This window comes from Limulus polyphemus, unplaced genomic scaffold (genome assembly GCF_000517525.1).
Source record: "Limulus polyphemus unplaced genomic scaffold, Limulus_polyphemus-2.1.2 Scaffold150, whole genome shotgun sequence".
Taxonomy (NCBI): domain Eukaryota; kingdom Metazoa; phylum Arthropoda; class Merostomata; order Xiphosura; family Limulidae; genus Limulus; species Limulus polyphemus.
This window is the reverse complement of record NW_013665760.1, coordinates 361555-380028: the sequence shown is the minus strand read 5'-3', so window position 1 is coordinate 380028 and position 18474 is coordinate 361555. Positions and strand designations below refer to the sequence as shown.

The 18474-nt window shown below is 35.4% G+C and overlaps 1 protein-coding gene across 1 annotated transcript in view; it reads left to right on the top strand.

Moving 5' to 3' along the window:
- Nucleotides 1-18177, top strand: part of LOC106475936 — a 24609-nt gene extending 6432 nt beyond the window's left edge. The window contains exons 2-3 of the mRNA XM_013936615.2: nucleotides 3007-3311; nucleotides 17607-18177. Of these exons, the coding sequence (XP_013792069.2) occupies nucleotides 3007-3311; nucleotides 17607-18017 (716 nt within the window). The 3' untranslated portion in view covers nucleotides 18018-18177. The remainder of the gene's footprint in view (nucleotides 1-3006; nucleotides 3312-17606) is intronic.
- Nucleotides 18178-18474: the final 297 nt, after the last annotated feature.

The window sequence follows — 18474 nt, the reverse complement described above, 5'->3', positions numbered from 1 at the left end:
GGGTCTTTGGTCTTTGGTTCTGCCAGGACCTCGGCCTTGAAGATGCTAGACCCCATTCACCATCTGAGGCTTTGGCTCTGCACCAGGGTTTTTTCACACTTCTCCAGTCCAGAGTTTGTACGCTGAGTCCCACGAACCTCCTCTTCACCTCCGTCATTTGCAACTTTCTTAACGATATGCTATCAAGCTTCGATCCTTACCACGGCATCCCACCTGAGATTGTGTCTTTCTTCCTCGGTGGGCAATGCTCTTTCAGAATAGATGGTCTGCTATTCCTCCCTTTGGCCTTCGTATCTGGGCACAACTGGCTGAATTGGGTCTGGTATTGGATGACATTGCTGTCCCCAATGATCAGTGCATTCCACCATGACTTATTACCACTGAGGAATACGGATACTTCCGATTAGAAGTACCGTCTTCTTTTTGCTGAACATCTTTCAAGCCATTCTTCTCTTCCTATTTACACGGATAGTTCGAAATTGGGTGACTCTGTAGGTTCTGCCATGGTGTGATGTGGTTCGGTAGTTGCTCGCAGGATCTCTCTACAGATTCTGTGTTTACTGCTGAGTTGTATGCTATTTCTCTTGCCCTGGATCATGTAGAAGCTATGCAGTACACTAATTGTACTATTTACACTGATTCTCTTAGCTCTCTACTGGCCCTGGAATCGCTTAACGTTAGTTCTAACCCTGTTCTCATCAATATTCAACAACGACTGGCCCAATTTTCTCTATCTTCTGTTTCCATCCAGTTTTTCTGGATACGTGGCCACGTCAGTATTCATGGAAACGAGCTCACTGACACTGCAGCTTAGTCCGTCTGCTCTGGTGCTGTCATGGCCATGCCTGTCCCATACATGGACTATGGTCCTGTCTTCAAGGCACAGCTTTGTGCCAGTTGGCAGTCAACTTGGGATGAGCAACGTCATAACAAGCATTTCCAGATCAAACCTTCTGTTGGTCTTTGGCCATCTTGCTTCCGTAAGGATCGGAAGGAGGAAGTTGTCCTGGCAAGGCTACGCATTGGTCACAGGTTTTTATCCCATTGTTTTCTTTTATCTGGTATTGACTCACCGATGTGTAGCCATTGTGACACTCAAGTCACAATAGCCCACATTTTACTGTCGTGCCGTCATTACGACCATGAGCGCTGGCACCATTTTAGACACGCGTCTTCTAAGAGTTTACCTCTGACGTTGGACAGTGTCATTGGTAATGGTGACACTGTCTAATTAGATTGTATTTTTGATTTTTTACACACTATAGGTCTTTTTAATTGTAGATAAATCTTTTATCAACATATATATATTGGTTTTAACTCGCTGTATTTTTACATTTTACTCTAATTTACTTTCACTGTTTTTACCGGTTGTTTGGTGCAGATAGCCTCGTTGCTTAGCGCCATAAAGCACCAAACAAACAAACCAACTTTTTAATATTATTCATGTCTAATCAAAGGCTTACATTTGATCATCAAAAATTGTGACATGATATACTGTAATTTCCAATAGTAGTGTTAAGAGGAACATTATCCAAATTCTCCCAGCTAAACTCTTGGTTGTTTATTTTATTTTAACCTAACTTTATGAAAGATTATGCATGTCTCTCTGATGTCATTTGGACAGAAAGTTTAGTTATCTCATTATGAATATTTCTAATGTGGAGAAGTTACAGGAACCCTTGAGACTTTTTATACTGTGCTTTTGTTTGTTTTCACTAAATGTGTTTACTTTCATACTATATTATACAACTGGAATGTGTTACTTGTTTCTCCTTTATTGTTAAATGACTTCCTTACTCTAGCTTGTGCATGGGGCCATTATTTTAATCCATTTCTCTTTACCCTATCTTATGCAATATTTCATTTTTTTACTAATTATTTCCAAACCTATCCAATAACTTTAGGTCAGTATCCTCTCCTTAATCCAGTTTATATCAAATTGTTCAATTACAATATAACTTGTTTGTGTTAATATAAGTATTCTGATGCATGTAATATTTTAGAATAGTTTTATGAAGGGAAACTTGGATGATTATTTGGTAAGAGAAATATTACACTAACTCCTTGACTTCTATCATGATCATGTATGTTGCATAATTATGGTATTCTTCTGTGTTATGTACAATGATGTACATCATTTTAAACATACACACAATATCTAGTGCTGTAGCATACTGAAAGAAAATGTCTACTACATGTGTACGTAGATTTTAACTAAGTCATGTGACTCAGGAAATCCTGTGAAGTAATATCACAACAGCTAGAGACAACCCATGTTATTTGATGAGCTTGAGAAAACATCAGTGCAGTGCAGGTGAATATTTGTATAACACTTATGAACATTTCTGGCTACATTTACAAGCAAAAGAGGTTGTTGTACAACAAAAGGACTTAAGACATTATATTTGCTTTCTGCGTAACTCTGAAGAAACTGATGTTGATTTCGATTATTTTGAACCACATAGTGAAGATGTATGTGAGTCCTTTATTGGAATACAGTATGGACTAGTGGTGGAGGTCAGCTAGGTAGCAGAGGCAAGGGTTAGGTGTGTAGGTGATATATATTTAAAAGTCTTTTATACAAGTTGTATTTTACAACACTTTTTTTTAACTTAAGTTATTACACTCAAATTTTCTTTATGAAATAAAGCTTCTGATACACAATATGTGCAAGCAGCCACATGTGCATTCACATGCTAAGCCTTGCGATTATTTTTCATCCTAGACTGTTGTTAATCTTTTACAGTTTTGAACCAATCACTAAACACAATTGGTCTGTTTGGTTTTTATTTTAACACAAACTTACTTTGAAGCTAGATAAGTTTTAGATATGTTTTCTTATCATTCCTACTGTGTTTCACCAATTAAGATCAGAGAAATTTCACACATTTTCTAATTCTTGGTTTGACTTTGTTCTCATACACATATTTATATTCTAATTTACTAGATGTGCTTTGAGATTTGATTTTGTAAACTTCTTGAAGCCCTAAAATTCTCACATTACAGATCCAAGTACACGAAGAAGCAATCAGCTTCAAGTATTCATATTGTATTTTCATGATTCGCCGAAATTAGTCGAGACAGTCAAAATTTTTGCAAGTTTCTTAAGAAAACTCTGTGAAGTTGATGTTGTACTGGACACAGAAGAAGAGTGTGATATTCTTATCAGTCCTGAAACCTGGATTTCGAAACAGTTGACATACTTCTGTTCAAAGATAGAAACAAAGAATTGTGATGTAAAAGAGAAGAAAATCATACTTGTTGAGTCTTCAGGGGCTGTACGATGCCAAAAAGCTTTACATGAAAGAAGAGTAAGTTGTCCTTAGATGTGTATATATATACATATATCTATATAAATATATAAATCAAAAACATTCCACAATGTGACTAAAAAATCAAACATTTTTCCATTATTAGTCTTTGTTGTCATCACTAACTCATAGCAGGAAATGTTTATGGCCATAACTCCCAAACACAGATGTCAAACTAGCCAGCATATGGAGAATCAGTTAAAGATTAGGCGTTGCATGCTTGAGCCCACAACATCTCAACTCCTTTTGCTGTCTGCAGCCAGTTGCAAGAAAGCAGTTACCTTAAATATTTAAATATAATCTTAAAGTAGAAATAAACCACCCTAAATTTCTGCAATATAAAACTCCCAACCTCCACCCTTTTGATATTATAAAATGCACAAAATGGGAAATCATTCCAATAAATAAGCAAAAATATTCTTGTAGTAGGAATAGACCACCCTGTATTTCTACAATTTATAAGACTCCCAACCTCCACCATTTTTTAAAAATAATTATTACAAAATGATGTTAAAAAGAACTAAAGACCCTTACCTTAATAGTTCTGTAGTAATTACTTAAACTCCCATTCTCCTCTGTTTCTCTTGAGACAAGCCCAGCTACCTGAAGTTGGTCTTTCCATTTTGGTATACTGAACAAATCCCTAACTATTCTATGGTTAGTTACTTATAAACTAAGGATGACCTTGAGTAACTAACAACATCTGTGTTTTCCACCATAATTTTTCAATCTATTTATGAATAATTGAATATTATCCATAAAAGAATTACTATTGTTACTAATTGATAAAAATATTTTTAATTGGGAAGTAATAGGTTGTTTTAGCAGAATAGATGGTATAGCAGGTTGACCAAGGATGGGAAAATCAGATTCTCTTCTTTTATCAAAAATAGTCAACTGTACTCTGCCTTCAGACAAAATTAATGTCTATTTAATTTGCATGAATAATATTATTAATGCTTCTTTTTATTATAAGTTTCTTTGGATATGTTTGATTTGTATTAAAATTTAAGTTGTTGATAGAGATTAAATTATCTATGTAATGAAAAGTATAGCTATATAAATTATAGTTTAGTACCTGTTTCAAAAATGAATTTTCTTAGAAGAACAAATACAAGTTGGCCATGTTTGAAAAGAAATTAGCACCCATTGGAATACCCACCGTTTGTGTATACACTTGTTCATTAAAAGTAATGTAACTGTTATAAATAAAAAAACTAAGTTTATTTTTAAATTGTTGCTTAGTAAATTTAAATTTTGGAATGATTATTTCTATATCTACAAATTTACCAAGGACATAATTCAAAACCTTGATTAAATCTTTCAGATCTATTTTAGTATATAATGTAGTAAAATCATAAGTAGTAATAGAAATGGCTGTTTTTAATGAATACAAGTTGGTTAAACATTCCAAAACTGGAATGTTATTTTTAATGATCCAAAAATAATAGTCCAAATCATTTGATGACAATAACTTTATTTTTTCAAATAAGACATCTAGAATATTATTAAGTACAATAGAAATCTATTTAATAACTGTGTTTAAATAATTTGTAATAAACCTGAACTTAACAGGGGTTTTATGCAATTTTGGAATTGCATATAGAACTGGTAAGCTACAACAAAATGAATGTATATTTATATTCCATTTTTTAATGGCTTTCATCAAGTTAGTAATAATTGTATTTGTATTTAAAGTGCTTTTTGTAAATACGTTTGTTGTACTAATTTCATTAATTAAAATTTGTATATATAATCTTTTACGTACAAAACCAAAATTACAACCAGTTTTATCAATAGGAGTAATAATAAATTGTTCTTGGATGTCTCAAATTTTATTTTTTTTAATATTGAAAGAAATATCTGTCATATATTTAGATTAGGTTTTAACTGTTTTTTTATGGAATTAATAAAAAATAGTTTCCATACAAAAAAAGAAACATGGAGAATACTGAGATTTTTTACTGATTTTAATAATGTAATCATAAATTTTTTTCAAATCTAGTAATCTTTTTATAAAATCAATTTTAAATCCTTATCTTTCATAACCTCTAAATTACCTGTAACAATATGATTATGAAAAAGTCAATAAAATCATTGTTGATACAGTTGTAAGTTAATTTATCAGTTTCTTTTGGTTTTAATTCCTGAATAAATTTTTTGTAGTTAAAAAAGAAGAGGTCCTCTAGGTTTATTGTATTTAAAACTAACTATAAGTTGTAATTATTTGATGGGAAATATTTCTTCTTGAACACTTTTATGAATTACATACAGTAGAGATAAATCATAATATTATTTATGCTTGAAATCTATTACTATATAAGATATTTCTTTTTTGTTTAGTGAAATATTCATTGGAATTCCATTTTAATCTAAATTTGAATATATCTATAATTAAATCTTTAATATGAATGTTTAAATTCAAAATTTAACATACATTTTGACAAATATTAAAGTTTTGTATAATTTAATTCAAATAATTGTTTTACTATACATTTCAGGATATTAGTAGATCTGTCAAAAAGAAGATGCTCAAGTTTTACAAAAATTATCAAAATTAATCCATTTTTTTCTATTTTTGCCTTTAACCATAATTTTATACTGTTTAACATTATAATTATTTATCTGAAGTAAATGTTCAATTCATAAAGACACAAATGGCAATCCTTTACATCTCCGTTAAATCAAACTTTTGGTTTACTATGCCCTCTCAGCTTTGTCACTTACTACTCGCGAGGTTTTATCCCTTGTCTTCCATGTGGTCTTCCATGAATGTACTAGTCCCTCACTGTCGTACCCATATGAGATCCCTTCAGTATGCACTTCATGAACATTGAAACCTCGCTCAGGATCCTCTTTGTACCCCTATTTCACTTCCTACTTCTCTGCAAGACGATTTGCAATGGTGGCAGGACAAATCCCATTTGTCGGCGGACGTGGCATTTCCTCTCTGGCATCCAGATCTACATCTTTTCATGAATGCATCCCTTTAAGGATGGGAGCATGGGTCAGTCACCAGGAAGCTTCAGGTCATTGGCCTGTGGATGAAACCATCTTGCATATCAATGTTCTCGAACTTTTAGCAGTACATCGGGCATTGCATCACTTCCTTTTTCTTGCCCATCATTGTCTGGTGATAGCTCATTTGGACAATTCTACAGTAGTGGCACATACCAACCACCAAGGGGGCACCCAGTCCAGAGATCTATGTTTAAGGACATTGGATCTATTATACTGGGCCCATGCACATTACATTCACCTTATAGTGCCTTCAGTCTTGTCTGCCCCGACCAGATATATCCAACAAAATGGGAATTAGATTTACTCATTTTCAGGGATCTTTGTCATCGGTAGGATTTTCCACACTTGAATGCCTTTGCCACGAACCTCAGTATTAAGTTGCTCCTCTTTTAATCACCAATACCACATCCACAGGCTTTGGTAGTTGATGCCTTCAGCCAGCATTGGTCACGCAAATATCTTTATATGTACCAATTGCTTCATTGGGTGATTTCTCTTGTCCACTTCTTGTTGGGTCCTCCTGATTGATCCCTATTGGCCAGTTCAACCTTGGTTTTCAAGGTTATAACATCTGCTCCTACCACCACCTGTCCCACTTCCACTTTCTCCATCCCTTCTTCGTCAACCTCGATCCCACATTCTACATCCCACTTTTCACATCTTGCATCTTCACATCTGGCTTTTGTCTAGTCCTTGGTGAAATGATCGAGTTTTGCACAAGTGACTTTTGCACAAGTCACTTCCTTGTTAGCTAGTTCCATACAGCCATATTCTATTTAAGTATACTAATGCAAGTGGAAAGTCTTCCACTGTTGGTCTGCTAACAGGTTTTTATTTTGGTGACAATCCTTCTGTGGCTTGTGTGGCAAAATTTCTCACCTGGCTCTTCGGTCTCCTCACTTTTCAGATATTGGGTGGCCCTATCTCATACCATCCATTTTTCCTGATACCTTCAGGTTTTTACTTCTCCTGTTCTTACCATGATACATTGACTTCCCAGGCATCCTGCCCTTCCAAATTGGGATATTAATGTGGTCCTCCATGCCCTTACTTTACCTCCATTTGAACCACTTTCCTCATGTTTCTTGTTTCATCTGCTCTTTAAAACATACTTCCTTCTCTTAGCCTGTGGATGTCGATAGTCATATTTGTTTTTCATTGGTGTTTCATGTATCCTTTATCACCCTACCTATGTTCTCCTTTATCTCGATTGTACCTTTCTCCCTAAGACCTCGGCAGCTTGGGAGGATTAGTCATCCTTTTCTCCTTCCTTATATATCACATCTTTATCCTCGACCAGATCTGGATAGGCTTTTTTTGTTGTGTAGCACATACTGCTACCTTTCAGATATGTGCAACAAACTTTTTATCCCATGGCAATCTTCCTCCCTTTGTGATCTTTCACCTTCTACCCTAATTGGGTCTGCCTTTTGGTTCATTTGGCCTACTTTTACCTACCTTCTTCCTCCCATACATTGTTCCAGGTTTCCTCCCATCAGATCCGACATCTTACTTTTTCCCTTGCTTCTCATCTTTGTCATCTGATGGAGGAGATTCTACAGTCCAGCATGTGGACACTCCCAGTACTTTCATCTTCCACTATCTTCATTATGTTGCACTTTTCTTTTTGCTGGGGTCTTGTCTACAACCTGTGCTCATTCTCCAGACTTCAGTGTAACTTTAACTTGTAAGTTTTATTCATTCTTTTTTTTTCAGGAGCCTTTGTCTCAGTTTTATCACATGGATCCTGCTATGTGGTGAGATGTGCCTGACCAGATATTCTTTAACTCTAAATCTGTACAGTCATGTTGACTTATGCTTTATTTTCCAGCGCTTCACACACTCACCATCAAGTTGGGGTGTTCCACAAGATTGCTTCACAGTGAATAAACTTGCAATATTTTGCTTCATAAACATGCCTGTACTGGACCGTACCATCCATGGACTGCATGAGTAAAGCAGTAGGGGATTGTTGCCCATCCCTACCATGCCTCTAGTGAATAACTTGGTATGGTCTGCTTTTCAAAATAAGGTTTCGTGGTCATCCATTGCACTGTCTCCAGTGATGATGTTCCTCCAGACTCTCCACCACATTGTCGCCCTCCTTTCTTTGAGTTTAGTATGGGAGTCGTTACCAATTTCCAGTTCCAAGCCACTGGGGTGGTTGACCATGGAGGCATCCTCCTGAATTCAACAAAGAAAGGGCTTGAACCATTCAGTTGAGAGTAGGGTGGTGGTGTTCTGCTGGTGTAAATGAGGCAAGGCCTCCAGAGGAGGTGAGCCAACATCATACTGGATGACATGGCCTCCTAACACCATTTACACAAACACTGGAGTTGAGCCATCACCTTACTGGTTGATGTGGCCTCCTGATACCAATTCCATACCCACGGGAGTTGAGCCATCAAAATTGCAGTTCACCCCTTCAGTTGGGAGACCTCATCCTATCCTTGTGTGGATGTCAGTACCCAACGAAGAGGTTTTGGATTGGAGTGAACCAATCATCATAAGTTCTCACACAAGTTAGGTTGTCTATATTCCCCCCCCCCCCAAATTATTTTGCCTGTGTCGGGGGTCACAGCAGTTGTACATGGGATTTGATACGGTTCTGTTCTTGACTATCCTTCATTCTCTTCTTATGGGGATGTTATTGCCTTTGGATGGTGCATGCCTGTGCCATAGTTGGGGGAGTTTATTCCATGCGATAGACATCCTTTCAAAACCGGATGTCAATTCCTGGATCAATAGATCAGAAATGATCCTCATGTCATACCCAGAAATTGGTGCAGATCCTGATCCCAGATTCTTGGGTTTAGGGTGAAGATGGTATGATCGTCATCCTACTCTCATGTGAATTTTGGTACCCCATGAGGAGGTTTTGGGTGTAGTTGACTTACCGAGTATGGGCCACCTCACCCTAACCACTCTACATCTCCCAATTTCTGTCCTTATGTCTTACACATTCCAAACATTGGCGAAGAGTATACCTAGCTCAGAAGTAGTGTGGTTTCCCTTTTCATATCTTCATTTCTGAATCTCTCATTGTAAGGGTTATCCTTTGGGTGCTTTCAGGGGTATTTCTTTCATTTCCTTACAATGGTCACTCCTCCTTCTCAATGTGGGATTCTAGCTAATCTTGTGAACAGAGGTAAGTACCATATTGAAAGGTATAATTTTCCTATATTGAAAATGTATTTCTGATAGGTACTTACTCCCTATCACACTTCCTACCCACTTCTCACACTGTCTGCCAAACTTCGAAGTGAACATTTGGTAGAGTAGTGTAGAGGGAATCACATGCATCACGTGAGCAAATTGTGGTACTATTGGGTAAGAGATGATGCATGATAATTTACATGAGAGACATGTTGGAATATAGTAATTCCAACAGGGGGGAGCAGAATACTTGTGCCATGCATAAAGAAAAAGTTTGCATATAGAGGGCAGCTCTGAACGAGAATAGCTAATCTTGTGAATAGAGGTAATTGCCTATTGGAAATACATTTTCAGTATAGGAAAATTATAACTTTCAAAGGAATGAGGGAAACCCTTATTATCTTGAGATATGTATAGGTTAATCCTTAAATGCAAAGAATTAGTTGTTTGTCTGTCCTACATATACATAACACCACATATACCACAAGTTAACAGATAAATTACATTATCCATTTTACATGGTGGTGTATCTTGTTGTAGATGCTGAAAATCCATATTTGCTGGACAAGTTGGGCATCGTGAACTATTACAAATAACATTTTCATAAAGTAAAGTAGCATATTTAGATTACTGGTAAATAGCTAACTAGGATAAGAACAAGTATACCAATATGGCAGAAAATTCCTACATAGGAAAAGAAGAAAAGGTCAATAAATTAACACCTTAACATCATTTTCCACAAAATCAGTAAATCAATCAATAGTTCTAATACTATCAGATACGTCAATTGTAAATAGATGCTCAAATCAGCACTATAAAACAATAATGAAATTAATACAAATAAATGTTAACAAGGAGACTAAAAAAAACCTTAAATTTTTCCATTACCAGTCCTTGTTGTCATCCTTAACTCATAATAGAAATTGTCTGTGGCCCCATCTCCCAAACAGGTTGGGGATATTTCATCTATCAGACAAGATCCAATCACTTTTTGGGAGCTATGGCCACAGACATTTTCTACTATGTCAATAGTACTATTATCTACCCAAAATACATTTTCAAATAAGAAAAGTTAACTACAGAAGTGCTATTACTCACCACTTCACAGAACTGATAGCTAGAATCCCACATTGATAAGATGGTGGAAGGCATTGTGTAGAATCAAAAGCTGAGTGACTTTCTGGTAATATATGTAGCACCAGAAAGGGAGCATATCACCCATCGTGGGTGGGAGTAAAAGAGTCTGGGGGGGGGATCACTTGTTGGAAGACCACATCCATCTTATGCAGGGTATACTCTTCACCCAATAGAGTTGGTTGAGCAAAATACACTTTCCAAAGAACCTCCTGTATAGTTCTAAAATGTCACATAGGTAGGCAGAATGTAAAGACTACTCAACTGGCTTGTATACCTCAGGGGTTGGCAGAGCAGGTATGTATAGTATGGCTAGGACAATAAGTCAGACTGTATTGCATGTGAGAAATACTTACCAGAGTAAGCAGGTGCAGGAATGAATCATTCCAGCTCTGCATCCCAAACAGAATGAAAATCACATCCAGCTGGTATAACCTCTGGGGGTGGTTTGGTTCTTATTGTAGGGGGTTGCCTGTACTACATTTCTACTTAAAGATTCTGATCAAGGGGTGCATCTACTCAGTCTCATACCAGTAGGATGACAAAGGCCCAAAGGGGAACTCTCCATATCAACCTACACAGTGGCTTGGAAGTGGGGAAAGCAAGAGTTCTCGCTTTACTCCATTAGAAACAAACAGAAGGAAGAAATTTGCTTAGAGGAGAGTATTGAAAAGGTGCTTGAACTGAACAGAAATTTCCAATCATCCACTTCAGCTCCTATACTAATAGATTGTGCAGTGGGTTACCACGAATGGGTACAGCAGATGCTAGCCAGGTGTAAAGGCAGGATCACACCTTGTGCTTTTTTTTTGTTTTGTGATGTACATCCTGGATAGTAAAATATATGTATATAATGTCTTACAAAACCTCCATCTCAACAGTGAGCAATAAGCAAGAGCAGATAGCTTAATACATTCTGTTACTTCCCACTTGATGCAGATTAAGATAGTAAAGTAATACCTGTGAGGAAAAATCAGCCACATAGTTAATTATGTATATGTTAATTATGTCTCCAGTATAGATTTGTCTATATACACATAAATATGTATATATTTTTCTATAGCTTTGTACTTGTAGTCAGGTGGCTCTAAGTTTAAGGCTGGTTCTCATTATGCTGTTGTGTCCTTGTAAAAGACACTTTACTCCACTTTTTTCAGTCTACCCAGCTGTATGATGGGTATTGGCTGTTAGCTGAGGGTTAATCTGCAATGGACTGGCATTCTGTCCAGGGAGAATGGATCACCATTCTCATCTGATTATGCCACTTGAAACTGGAAGTTGAAAGCACCCTGTGTGACTTGCAAAGGCACCACAAAGTTTTAATTTAACTTAATAGATTGAGATAGTTTTTGTTTTGTGAAATCTGCCAGAAAAAATAATCAATAAGATACCTCAAAATCATACCTATGGAAGATTTGAGAATGGCAACTGCAGGGAGAAAAAAAACCCAAAGGCAGAGAAAATGGCATTGTGGTGAAAGTAAATTACACAAAGGTGTCATGAAAGGTGGGGTTATCCACATGCAGTATCACATCTAGGGGATGTCAGTAGCCAAATACAAGACAAATCACAAGTTGATGAAGTATATGAGAGGTGACATAAAAAGAAATGAAAGGATTCACCTTCCATGGAGGAATAGATAGCCAGAAAAGTGGTGTAATTCAAATAGTCAAGGTAAAAGGAGATTGGTTGCAAGAAAAAGCATAATCCCATGTAAAAAAATTGTCAAATGCCTTAAAAGGAGTGTAAGCAAGATAATAGAAAACTGCCCTAACAGGTTGAAGGAGATGATCAAGGTATGATTGATCATACAGAGAAAAAAAGAGAAAACATCCAATCACCTATCTGAGCAGCCCAATAAGTGGTCTGGGAAGAAAATCATCTGTCCCTGAAAGGATGAAGGCAGGATGTGTCCTAGGCAAAAATATCTGAGTGATATTTTCTGCAAATGAAAAGGGCAAGGAGAACATTATAAGAAAAAGATGAAACAGAAAATGGGCGGCTCAAGGTTTGAATGAAGGACATTGAAGAGCCTTAAGAACCAAACAGAAGTTGCATTCCAGCAAAGGAACTAGAAGAGGACGACAACTAAGCAGTAAAGCTCAGATAGGTCCACAAGATTTAGAGGAAAAGAGAATGGTCAGGGAAATGATAGAAGGTCCATAACTAAACCACGTTGTAACTGGAAGTCAAAGGAGTGAAAAGGGGAAAAAAGGAAACAAGATGAAGAAATGTTGGATGATCTGGAGAAAAAAGAAAAGGAAGTGGCAAATGATCAGCATCAGTAACTTATCAACCTGCATGGATAAATTATAAGGGTGACATGGCTAGCAAGATAAAAACTGCCTATCTTGCAAGAGACAGGACAGAAGCCACACATGAAGATGACAATGTGAAACACTGTGATGAAATTTGGATATCCGAGGCAAACACATTGTGAATTACAGACAGCACCCTGGAAGGTTGTTTAAGAGGATAGTCAAAAAAGATAAAAGAATGGATCAATCCAAACTCAGAGGGAAATTGCTAATGCATTGTTAAAAGCAACCCAAATTGGGAACATGTCTTCAGGAACACCAGATGTAAAAACCACTCTGTGTGAAGTATTTGGTCTGGACATCACTGCCAATCTGCCACCAAATTCAATACACAGAAAACCAACAACAAATATTGTTATCATGAGCCCAAAAGCTTGAGAATAAGAAGCAGAGGGCCCAAGAGTGAGTACCTTCCTACTGATAGATGTAAAAAACAACAGTAGAGCTGTTGAAATAGATCAAATCAGGATGTCTATAGAGTTGTAACAAAAGATATTGGCAGGTCCATGGAACTTCCTGCATCTCTAGGAGATCGATGTGGAAAGGCTATTCTGCAGGAGACCAAGCACAAAAAGGGTGAAGGTATCCAGAAGTGCATCCCATATAGATGGAGAGGTATGTATGAACAGGTGGAAGTTCAGAGTTGCGTGGAAATTTATCAGCAGCCATAACAGTGAGAGGAAGGAGATTGAAGTAGAAAAAAGAGAGAAAGCAGTGGGTCACAGGGTACATACCACTGATCTGCTAGAATCCACTGCAAGAAAACAAAAGAGGCAAAAAATTCCAAAAAAAGAACATCATGCAGAAGTAAAAAAGTAGGCATGAGAGCTAAGGAAACTAAAAGATTTATATCTTAAAAATGTAAAGGAGAAGGTTGAGCCCATCCAACAGATGAGATAACATAAATTCTAAATTGAGTTAATTATATAATGAATAGGAGTCATTAATGACATAGGAACCTGACCAATCAACACAAACAAGCAGACTTCAAAAAGAGAAGGGAAGTCAGTAGATGCTACCTCTCAGGATAGAGCTAGAAGTTGCCAAACACCTAGATAGTTGTGGGAATGCAGACCTCATGAGTGCAGTCTTCATGTATTGCTATCAGAATTTAGTGAGTCCTCAACGACCAAGAAGACTTCTAAGAGAAACTCTTTGAGACCTAAGTGTCTTCTGCAAAGTGAATCCATAAGTGGACAAAATCTAAGAGCCAGTCTCCCACAGGATCAAAGCTGGGGGGTAGTACAATAAACAACTGATTAAAAATCCCCAAGATGGCTGATCTCTTAAAAGGGGGGCCTAGAATGAGGAACTCCTCTAAATGTCTGCATAAAGAAAGGGTGTCAAATGGAGTTCCCCGAGATAAAACAGCATTAGTAATACCCCAGAAGAGCAGATTGAGGGTTAAAAGAGTCAAAGTATGAGAAAAGGAAAAAAATCTCCAATAGGGGAGAAGAAATTTAAGGGAAAACTAAGAAAAAGGAAGAAGTCTAATCATAGGTCACAGAAAAGAAATTATAAGTTCATGGCAGACATGGCAATTGAGCTAGTACAAAGCATAAACTAAAAGAATCTGCAATAATGCAACAAACAGAAGAGGGGAAAGCATCTTATGAACTCATCCAAGAAACAGCAAAAAGTGGAGTAAAAGACCAAATATCTGAGTTACCAGAGTAGCAAAAGCCAAAGGTAGGCATTACCTGATCCTAGTCAGGGATAAAAAATAACCAGAAGTAAAGGCAGGTTATGGAAAGAACTAGTAAAAGACCTTCAAAGGTAAGGCAGGCTCAAAAGAAGGTACAGAAGTAGGAAGCCAAGCGTCCTAGTTTTGAGATGAACCAATCATATGATGTACAGTGGTGGTAACATCACTTACTGTCTGAGTAATTTAATTCAGCACTGAAAGAAAATTGTGGATCTTGGCAGGTTTCAGAAATGCAGATATAAGAAATTGTTTGTAATAAGAATCATGAAAGTGATTTCATGAAATTTTTTTTAAAGATCTAGTTTGTCCATGGTACTTAGTCCTTGGTAATTTTATATTGAGGAAAATTATGAATAAGTATCAAAACCTGAACACTGTGTAACTTTATTGTCAAAGGAACCATATCTAAGAATCATGAACACATGTAAAATTTTGTAATTTGATTAAGAGAAGAATTCAAATTCAAATTATAATAGTTAATATCAGTAGCTACAACTGAAAGTTTAAAAAGTTGGATCCTTCTTTCATGAAATCAAGAAAATAAAGGGAATAAAAATGTTTCTTTTAATGTTAACTAAAAGTTTAAAATAATAAGTGCAAAAAAGTCTGTAAGTTGTTATGAAAAACACATAAAGTCACCAACATTGCTAAGGAAAGAGTGTGGTAATGCACAATTTGCTCAAAGGAGCAATTGCTCATGGAGGATGTATCACTCTTTTTATTAGTGAAGAGGTATAGTCTAATGCTAATTGCATCATAGGTGAGTGAAATACATGTAGGGGTGGGAGTTTTGGTCGAGGCTTGGTGCATGCACAAAAATGTTTTTGGCAATGAAGAATGGTAATAGCTACGAGTTCTGTAAAGAGATAAGTCGCATTTCTTAACATATATCTCGATCTTATCAATTATATTTTTTAGTTTGTTATATAATTTGTACATGAACTTTTACATACACAGAATTAAAAGATAGCAAAAATAGGCATTCCCCTGAAAACTTTTCGTAGTGACAACAGATGAAAACTCACAAAAATATAAATAAAAGTGATCACATCCTCCTTACATAAAAGAATTCCCTGTTGTTCCATACTACCTGCAAACATTTTGTGTTGATCATACTTGATTTTTTCCATTGGCCATCAGTTTGCTGAATTAAGTCTGCTTTGTACTAGGAAATTTGCTTTAAGTAATGTAATATCAACCATGCAAAGATAAGTTAGTATAAATGTACAGTTCTAGTTTCTATCGCTCAATGTTAAACAGAGAGAAATTGTAATTTCAAAAAATTTGTTACTGCTACTGATTATTGCTACAAAACTAATATATCAATCTGTAAGCAAAGCTTTATATGTTATTTAAAAAAAATAGACTATATCCTGATATATGCAAAACACCACAGTAACAAAAACTAAGCAAAGCTGCACCTATCAAACTCAATAAGAAATCAAATGAAACCAATTTAAAGTGTTGCAAAGGATTCATAGCTGCCAGTCAGACTTTTAAATACTTCTATTTAAGTAATTCTAATTATGGATTAAAAAAATCTATTCTTTTCACACTGTTAGGAAAATGTAATCACAAATGAGTAGCTTGCTGAGTCACCATTTTATCTGAATAATGAGGATATTAATTTAAGAAAATTATGATTAATAATATATGATGTTAAATAAATAATATAGTGTTGAAGAAAGATAAAGTATGGTTGACATATTATTATGCACTTTACTTTTGCTCAGAAGTTATTAATAAAACTTACTCAGAGGGTTGGGTAACTTATATTAAAATGATTTTAGAGCCTCACCACATCATTACAGCATTTTACCACATCTGGTATACTTTATTTGATGACCATGCATCTTGACAGTAGCCTTACAATGTAGTTTCCATTGCAAAAGGTTCTGTTATAATGAAGTCATATCCAAAACACACAACTCTTCACTACATGCTTTCCATAATTCATCTAGAACATGAAGGCAGTGATTTCCCAGAGCCTGTTTCAACAGTCCAATCATACAAAAATATATAGGCACTGTATCTGGCAACTTGATTAGTATGTGTTCTTAGGAAATGAGTACCCATTTTAGTCTCCAGCTGCTTAAGGTATGTGATGGTTGAACAAAGGATATGACTGTAAGCCTTACTTAAATAAACATGCATCTTGTTGGCTCACTTTCAGATAAAGACCTTGATTATGTTGCATACTTTTGCTTGAGGCATCTAGACAGCTTTTACCATTGACCTTTATGTTTGTAGATTCCCACCTGTTACAAGATGCTGCACTTTATTTACCATAGCTGGAGTACAACTTGTTGCAGGTCTCTTTCTGGATGATTCTTGTGCTCCAGGTTGATTCATATTCTTTTGTTGTTCAATGCCATTAAGTACAAAAGATATTCTCATTTGAACATATACATCTTTATGATCTGAGTGTATAAATATTTTGCTTTGGAAAGAGTTGTTATTCTCCCTAAAGCTGATCAATTTTCAGTGGTATCACATAACCTACAAAATGGCAATCAATGACAAAGTGTAGTTTAATAAATTCTGTTCCACTATGATTTTATATTGGCAATGGTTGTCATTTACTTTTTTGATTTGCAAATTAAAATTGTTTTAGTATAACATACTTAACCCTCTAGTTTAAAAGCTGAGTAAAAAGTGGAAACATCAGTTTTACATGTAAATGGTAATTTAGACTTTGTATTTTCAAGTCTATTGCTCATAAGTTTAAATTAATAAGGAAGATTATTTTACTTTATATATTTGTTCTAATTTATTTCTAAATAATTCATGTGAAATGAATAAGTGAAAGTTAAGATTGCTAAATAAAAGTTAGCTTTTAGTTGTTTTATTTCTATTATAAAGAAAGAGAACTGTTTATATTGTCCTTCAAAGTAAAATGCTTGTAAACAACAATAGTCTACAAAAAAAAATTCTTCATTAAAATATTTTTTGTTTTTTTAGATTATCCAACCAAAAGATGTGCTTGATTTATTTTGTTACGGCCTATCAATTATCATGGCAAATATGGAGTCCATCAAAGATTATTGTCACTTAATGGTTATACGTTTCCCTAATGCATTAGAAAATGATACCTTACTTGGTATTGTTCCAGATAAACGTTACAGTATTCCAGAACACTTAGTCTCCCTCTACTTGGATTTGCATGACAACAAAATATGTCATCACTCCTCACAGTATCAAAAGATATTAAAGAAATGGGGTTCGTGTAGTGCTTACAAAGATTTACTAAATGCTGTTGAAAACTTGAAGTCTTCTGTTGAGCCCACCCATTTGGTAATGATAAGAGATGCTCAGCGAAACAGAGAAATGGAATACGATGTCAACAAAGAAGAGTATAGCACCCACTTTTGAGAAAAATAGTTCATTATGTATAAATTATGAATACAATGCACATTTTACCCATATTCGTTTTACAAAAAAAAAGTTGTTTACATCTACTATTGATTCATATTGTATGATAAATTTCTAATATTGTTGATTAAAGTAGAAGTTGTTTGTTATGCTATTAATATACCCGCTTTACTTATGAATTTGTCAAATAAACAAAATAATGGTTTCTTAGTAGACATTTTTAATAATGCTTAGTCATGAAAATATTTTAGACGTTATGGCTTAATGATGAATTCTATATTTTTTAAATGTTTGTTCTTATGCACAAAGCTACTCATTGGGTTATCTGTGCTGTGGCCCTACAACTCTGGAAGAACCTCTATAATTCATATGATGGTGGGAACCTATTTTCTTTCTTACAAAATAACATTCGAGACAAATATTAAACAAATAGCTCATTTTTTCATCCAGTGTTAAG